This window comes from Semicossyphus pulcher, unplaced genomic scaffold, assembly GCF_022749685.1.
Source record: "Semicossyphus pulcher isolate SPU_LCO1_2020_fin unplaced genomic scaffold, fSemPul1.0.p SCAF_22, whole genome shotgun sequence".
In the NCBI taxonomy this organism is placed as follows: domain Eukaryota; kingdom Metazoa; phylum Chordata; class Actinopteri; order Labriformes; family Labridae; genus Semicossyphus; species Semicossyphus pulcher.
The window spans coordinates 12264249-12271756 of NW_027211696.1; the positions used below are offsets into that span (position 1 = coordinate 12264249).

A 7508-nucleotide genomic window follows, 5' to 3' on the forward strand; every position below is an offset into this window, starting at 1 on the left:
CTCTCTCCCTCCTGCTTTGCGCTCCATGTGGGTTCAGAGATGATGAAGGGTCATGCCGAGTAATAACTCAAACATCTGCACATGGCTGGTGAAATGCAGATTTCCAAGTCATGTGAACGGGAGTACCAATGGTTGGCAGCGACGCAAACGAGCGTCCCGCTGTGTGTGAATCTGTTGTAGAGCGAAAAGCCTGAACGCAGGTTATGTAATCGGTTACGCTGCCTGTGCCAGCTGGTAGAGGTAGACACAAGCAGAGATGATGTTTTTAATCCTCAGTGAAACAGCATTCATTCTGTGAAGAATCTTTTCTTTTAATTCATTACATTTAGTGTTCTGTAGTTAGATTTTTGTGTCATTTTAATACTTGATCGTGTCTCTTTTGCCATGGTAGTTAAATTTGTAATGTCATTTCAGTAATGTTTCAGTACTGCTTTCCTTTTCATGGAAGCATGTTGTGACTAAATACAGCTTTTGTTTTGGCAGACAGCATCAAGAATTGCCGGTCATGTGGCTTGTCAATTGCACATACCAAACCGTTCCCCCACTCTTATTTCCCAGCAGCTTGCCAGGCTTTGTGGTGCCACGATGAGGAACACCCTGGAAGTCATCCTGCTGTTGCTGCTGATATTCTTCACACAGCGTGCAAAGGGAATGCGTAAGTGTTATATAGTCTCAATATCAATAGTTTTTGGCAGTGCGATAAAACAGTTTAGTATTGTTGGAGACTGACCTAATAGAAAATTACATAATGTAGGGCTGTAGGGCTGCGTCAATATAACGTTACACAGAGCAATGTTTGAGCAACAGCATGGATTCTGAACTTACAAACCGCATCTCAAAATGACCCTTTTCCTGATTGGCCCAATTATCCGTAGAGGTCGCCCCCTCTCCAAAACAAATGCACCCAAAGATGTAAACAGGTAAATAAAAAAAACACTGAATAAAACAGTTTCACTTTAAAAATGAGCTGAGCCTCTTGGCTTCAGGGTTTGAACTAATTCTGTAAAACAATAGATAAAAACGACTTGGACATGACTTTAAAAAGAGGAAAGAAGTTGTCTGGACATGTTTTGATGTCCAGCTGAAAACCTGTTATTAGTGTGTTTCTTTTTTTTTTTTTTAAGATTCAGTTTTTTTGGCCTATTATGCCTTTATTTATAGAGAGACAGACGATAGTGTTGGAAACAGGGGGAGAGAGAATGGGGATGACACGCGGCAAAGGGCAGAGGGTGGGACTATAGGCCTCTGTACGTGGGCTGCCATTTTAACTGCTGAGCTAAATCAGCGCCCATTAATGTGTTTCTTACAGGTGAAACACACATGAAGTCTGATAATGGGTATTTGTGTGGCGCTGAAAAGAAAGATAGAGCAAGAATAGCCAAAGCTTCGTATTGAACGGCTAAATATAACTTGCATGACAAACTTCTGAGTCATGTACAGCCCTAGTAATCTAGTATTTGCTTTAAATTCTTTTTTTTCTCTGTGTGTCTTTAGGCTACAGCCCGCCGGGGAAGCCCGCACTGACCAGATGTCGTTCTCCAGAAAAAGAGACCTTCACCTGCTGGTGGGAGCCAGGCTCTGATGGGGGGCTGCTCACCACCCACTCTCTGTACTATCGTAAAGAAAAGTGAGTAAAGTTAGCGAATATGCGGACGTCACATTAACATTTATGTTGGGGGTAGAAAAATAGAGCTCACTTGTAGCAAACACTCGGTCGTATTCACACTCTCAAGGTCGGCGCTCTTGTCAGTGAGCGGCCTACCTGGTTGGGCAAAGAACTCAAGCCACCAGACAGGTGTACAGTAAGAGGATAAAGATTGAAGAGAGTTATGTGGCACCGGTTGTGCCCGTGGCCATGGATAAAGCGTCATTCACTGATTTAGCAAGGTTGCATGTTAGGAAAGAGGCTGATGGAAATGAAGGCGTACACTCAGGAGGATAAAGGTGAGGGTGGCAGAGCGGGTACAAACTCTTAATGTAGGCTACAAAGTGTGTGTAGGGCACGACAAGGTTAGTGCTTCAGAAAAAGGTAAAGGTGTATTAAAGGAATAGTTGAACATTTTGGGAAAGTATTTGCTGCCTTGCAGAGATTTAGATGAGCTCGATACCACTCGAATGTCTGACTGTTACAAAGAATATAATGATAGAGCACGTAGCCGGTTAGCTTAGCTTCTACATTCACTTCCTTTTTACCCTTTATTTCCCAGTGGAAGAATGTGGATGGCTGCAGAAAAAAATCAATTTAGCTAAATGAAAGTGCTCCTCAGCATGTTTTATTACATGAGTCAAAGCAAATTGTCCTTCTTCTCTAACATGAAGCTGTGAAATTCTTCTAACATTCATTTTCTTGTAATTGGTCTTGGGAGGTTGTCAAATACGATACACCATTCTCTCAGCAGTTGCCAGTTACTTGACCCTATCCCTGGGTTCGTGTAATTCATGCAGAAGCGGACACCATACTGTATTTCAATTACAATGAACATTTTCCCTGGTTTCTACATATAAACAACCAGGTTCTTTCATTCATCATATTCATGCGGCAGCCATTTTGCTCTGATGTCAACAGCAACTGAAAAGCAGTGGTTCGTGAAAATCCAGAGGGACATTTCTTAGCTACTGTTAGACAACAGCTAACGTTAGCATTTAATCACTTCCTAGCTAACATTTCAGTTTGATGTTATAACACGATACGATGTGATATGATAGGAAAGACAAAGCCTCCTAGCTAACTGTAACGCTAACTAGCTAAGTGTGATGATAGATAGCTAATAGTAAGGTTAGCTAGGTGAGGATAATGTTAGCTAATTAACAGTGATGTCAGCTAGTGACTAAATGTGAATAAAAGGTATTGGCTTCCCAGTTGCTTATTAATCGAGAAGTATTAATAAAATTACAACAACTTTATAGATTCTCTATGTTTACACAATTTTCAAACCACAAAAACAGCAGTAAAAACATTTTAGCTTCCCATCCTGAGCGTGACAGCAGAGAAAAAAACGGCCACTGTGGGAATAGCTGAGTAACTTTCAATGTTTTCCTGAAAAAAATAAAGCATCTTAGAGATGAGGAAACATGGCTTTTTGAGAGCTACCGACAGTGACAAGGCAAAGCTTGATATTTTTCCTACTCTGTCTCAATTCAGAAAAAAATGGCATCCATTCATCAGCAATCTAATTTTTCCCCTCAAACACACACTTGGATTTGGGCACTGAAGCGTGAAGAAAGCACGTTGTTCCTCATAAACAGCAGAGAACAGTGCAGAAACATTTCATGCTGTTCTTCCTGCCTCTCTTGCAGCTCTGAGACCGTGTACGAGTGTCCCGACTACCACACCGCTGGAGAGAACTCCTGCTTCTTTAACAAGAACGACACGTCCATCTGGGTCAACTACAACATCACTGTGGTGGCCACAAACGCACTGGGCAGCACTTTCTCCGACCCCGTGGATATAGATGTTGTGTACATAGGTGAGTGAGTGCTGCTTGCTACGTCTTCAACATTTATTTGGGATAGCTTTTTGTTCTCATGGTTTAGCGAGAAGTTCAAGGCACAATATCCCCATAAGGATTAGATAAGTGTGTTTTAATGCACACTCTCACAGCTGCTCAATGGCACATGAGGTTACACTGGGGCTTATGCTCTTGAGTGAACTAACCCTCCCCCAGCTGTTACTTTGCACTGAAGGTCACTTTTTGGAACTGTGAAATAAACAAAAATACATTTGTCAGACTGTTGAGTAAAGGTAAATTATGATAGAACCAAATGTAAGAGAACAACTTACAGATAAATTTCTTGCTATTCTTTATTTTTTTGTCCATTAAATATCCAAAGCACAGACTTATCAGCTTTGTCCTCGAGGCTCTTATCTAAAATGGCTTCTCTTCCCCTTGTATTTGCCTCACAATTGTCAATTTGTGTCTCCAAGATCTTAATCCAAAGCATTAACATTAATCTTCACCATGTCCTCAAAAATCTGACGCACGTCAGCAAATATTTGGAAGGTCACTCCTGCAATGACAGTGTTCATCCGCTGGAGGTGTGCATTGGTTTACTATTACACAGAAGAAGACACACAGACACACTTCTGTTTATGGGGAATAGTGCAAACGGCTGCTGTAGTGTTTGGGCCTGATGCCACACACAGCCACAGTTGCCTCCTTTTCTTGAACTGTGTTACAAAAATTATCATCCACCTCTTGTCCCTTCTTCCCTATCAGCCAAACGCACAAAACAAATCCGCTCTCATTCACAATTTCTCTCTCCCTCTTCAGTCAAGCCTAATCATCCGGAGAAGGTGACGGTGACTGTGATGGAGGACAAGAGCTGGCCCTTCCTCCGAGTGTCATGGGAACCGCCACATAAGGCGGACACCCGCTCCGGCTGGATCACTCTCATCTACGAGCTCCGGGTCAAACTGGAAGGGGAGAATGACTGGGAGGTACGTTACTCTTTACTGGTGCAAAGGAGTGTGCTTAAGTTCTGAAGGTGACTTTAACCTTTGACCTCTTTGTGGATATCGGGATGTTGGCGACCCTACAGCCTTTAAAGTGTAGGCCTTTGCATAACTGTGTCAATTGTGTTTGTTGTATTTCCAGATGCACCTTGCAGGTCAGCAGAAGATGTTTAACATTTTCAGCCTGCGGTCAGGTGGGACATACCTCGTTCAGGTGCGCTGTAAGCCCGATCACGGCTTCTGGAGTGAATGGAGTTCTACTTCCAACATCAAAGTTCCTGACTGTAAGACATCTTCAAACAATCATCTTCAGCACACTACACACAACGCATACTTTTTTATAATATATAATACAATTATCAAAGAATAGCTCAGCATTTGAGGAAATAAGCTTATATGCTCAAGATCGATCGTCCACTCTCGTATTTGTTGTAATCTTGAAGATCTCGGTTTTCTTCTCTTTGGCGGCACCTATGGCGATGAACGGTAATTGCGGGTGCACACTTCCCGAATATCCAGACACGGTTGGCTCTGGTTGTAACTCTTGATTTTCCTCGCTGACGGTCGCTTCCTTTTCAGACTGTTTGCCTTCATCTAAGCGTCGAATTTGTTTCTTTTTCTTTGGATTTTCACTTATTTTTGAAGTTGTATCTGTAGTCATCCATCTTTTCTTTGTTTGTTCAGCCATAGTAGATTACTGTTTACTCGCAACACTTGCAGAGACCGGAAAAGCAGCTACTTAGCTCCGCCTACCCTCTCTGGCAGACCAACGACTAACTGGGCGCCGCTTGTGATTTTTTCCATGAAAGTTGAATCAGACACCCAGTCTGTAACACTGCAAATACAAATGCTTTCATCAGTGGGCCATAGGCTCAATCACCATTGTGTTACCTCATTCAGCGATAGATAGAGACTTAACAGACATTTATTTACATGAGATTTTAACTTTAAATATGAAGCAACAGCCAGAACATGGCAAGCTTAGCTTAGCATAACTAGCAACTGTAGTAAATAGTTTGGCCCTGCTCAAAGCTTTAAAAATCCCTGCTCACTCAAGCTTACTAATTAAGACATAATATCTTGTTTGTTCAATCTGCAGAATAACAAAAGTATGAAAACAACACGCTTGAGTTTTAAGAGTATTTGTGTAATAATAAGAATTAATCTGGAGCTATTTGTTGGCAGGAAGCAGTGGTTGTCTTGAGTTTCCTCATAAAACCACAACTCAATGTGTTCATTAGTGAGCTTTAGAAGTTCTGGCGGACGAATTTCCAACAGATTGATTTAAGAATGTTGTCAATCTTCTAATCCAGCTTTCATCAGTTAAGCATATTTCCTATTTATTTAACTAATGCCACTGGGATAAAAGCAGGGACATTATGTCGTTATGCAATAAACTCTGTATATAATATAAATCAACATACGAACCAATGGATAACTAAGGCTGTACTAGTTTATATGTTGTGTCGAAGCACTCACGTTGTTCTGCTGTTTCTTACAGACTTCCATCGTGAAAAGCCGATGTGGGTCCTCATCACATGCTTTTCTGCCTTCATCTTCCTCATCCTCACGTGGCTGCTACACATGAACAGCCAGAGGTAAAACATGATCATGACTTCCATTTTGAGCACATTATTCAGAGATGAGAGCCCTAACAATGATTTTTCTTTTCATGCATGAAGTTTGAAGCATTGCATTCTGCCACCAGTCCCCGGTCCAAAAATCAAAGGATTTGATAAAAAGCTTCTAAAGGTAAAGCTGCAACATATGGAGCCATGTTTTGACCTATAATAAGTTAATACGTTAAAGATATCCCTTAAACTGCTGTGACTGATTTATACTTTTTGTGTGTAGAATGGCAAGTCTGGTGAGATCTTCAGTGCGCTGGTGGTGTCTGATTTCCCTCCTACCACATCATCTCACTGTGAGGACCTGCTGGTGGAGTACTTAGAGGTGTATGTCCCAGAGGAGCAGGAGCTGATGATGGAGGAGAGCAAGGATCTACATGATGTTTGCCTCAAGTCCGAGGGCTGCACATCAGACAGCGACTCTGGCCGGGGCAGCTGCGACAGCCACACTCTGCTGATGGATAAGTTTCGAGAGGCGAAAGAGGACAAGAGGCAAAGAGATCAGGAGAGCGGTCAGACGGAGAGCGAGAGGCCCCAGACGGACTGGGAGGAGGAAGGGTCGACCTTTGCCAATGAAGACATGGTCAGTCCAAACATATCTAGTGGCAGGGTGAAGACCTGGCCTTGTGTGTTCTCTCCGTTGCCCCAGTACAGCTCAGTCCGACTGGACCAAAACAGCTCACTTGAGAGGGCCAAACAGCACTGCCTCTCAGACAGCCTGTTTCCGCCAGGGTCCACTTCCTCCTACCTCACCTCACCCAACACCAAGGAGGCTCTCAGACAGAACAACTGGGAGTCCAGCTTTAGCAACAATCAACCTCATCTGCTCCATCCCCAGTCGCAGGCCCGCCGGCAACTCCAGGCCCACAGCGATGTCAACATCTCCGGCATCGGCCACAAACGGACACCTTCTGGTCTGCGGTCGCCTGCTCTCCGGTCCACTGAGTACGTAGAAGTCCAGAGGGTTACCGAGGAGAATATGGTTCTTCTTCAGCCCATAGATTCAGGCCGTGGCCACACTGAAGGCTGCTCCCAGATGCCCCTGGGGGAGGACTACAGCAAGGTGAATGGGGTGGACAGGGACAACAGGCTGCTGCTCCAAAGAGGGGTTACAGAACAAGACAGGAGCTCTTATGAGACCCAGGACAAGATGGGAGAGAGAACAGAGAACTGCTACACATCATCCACAGTTAGCACAACACAGAAGCCTAGAGCCTGCACTCACAACATGCCAATACAGGACGAAATGGTTCTTGCAGGAAATGGTTATGTTGACACTGCCACTGTGTGTGCACTACCCACTTACTAGTGGCTCCATTAGCCAAATTAGCAGGTCCAGGACATTGCAGGACCTGTTTCAGACTGGGGCTGAGACAATAATAAACACTTATACTGTGGTGCAGAGACAATATTTTGATATTACAGAG

At 43.4% G+C, this 7508-nt stretch overlaps 1 protein-coding gene across 1 annotated transcript; it reads left to right on the top strand.

The window, feature by feature from the left end:
• The first annotated feature begins 585 nt into the window (after positions 1-585).
• On the top strand, positions 586-7508 carry prlra (prolactin receptor a). Its single transcript, XM_069673268.1, has 8 exons — positions 586-655; positions 1495-1627; positions 3298-3467; positions 4272-4438; positions 4596-4737; positions 5955-6051; positions 6136-6205; positions 6308-7508. The coding sequence occupies exons 1-8, from the start codon at positions 586-588 to the stop codon at positions 7388-7390; spliced, it is 1932 nt and encodes a 643-aa protein (XP_069529369.1). The 3' UTR covers positions 7391-7508.

Excerpts from the sequence above, each read along its gene's own strand:
- prlra (XM_069673268.1), top strand. The coding sequence starts at position 586 with ATGAGGAACACCCTGGAAGTCATCCTGCTGTTGCTGCTGATATTCTTC. Across the intron at positions 4,439-4,595 it reads AAGGGGAGAATGACTGGGAG|ATGCACCTTGCAGGTCAGCA; the intron begins GTACGTTACTCT and ends TTGTATTTCCAG. Across the intron at positions 6,206-6,307 it reads TTGATAAAAAGCTTCTAAAG|AATGGCAAGTCTGGTGAGAT; the intron begins GTAAAGCTGCAA and ends TTTTGTGTGTAG.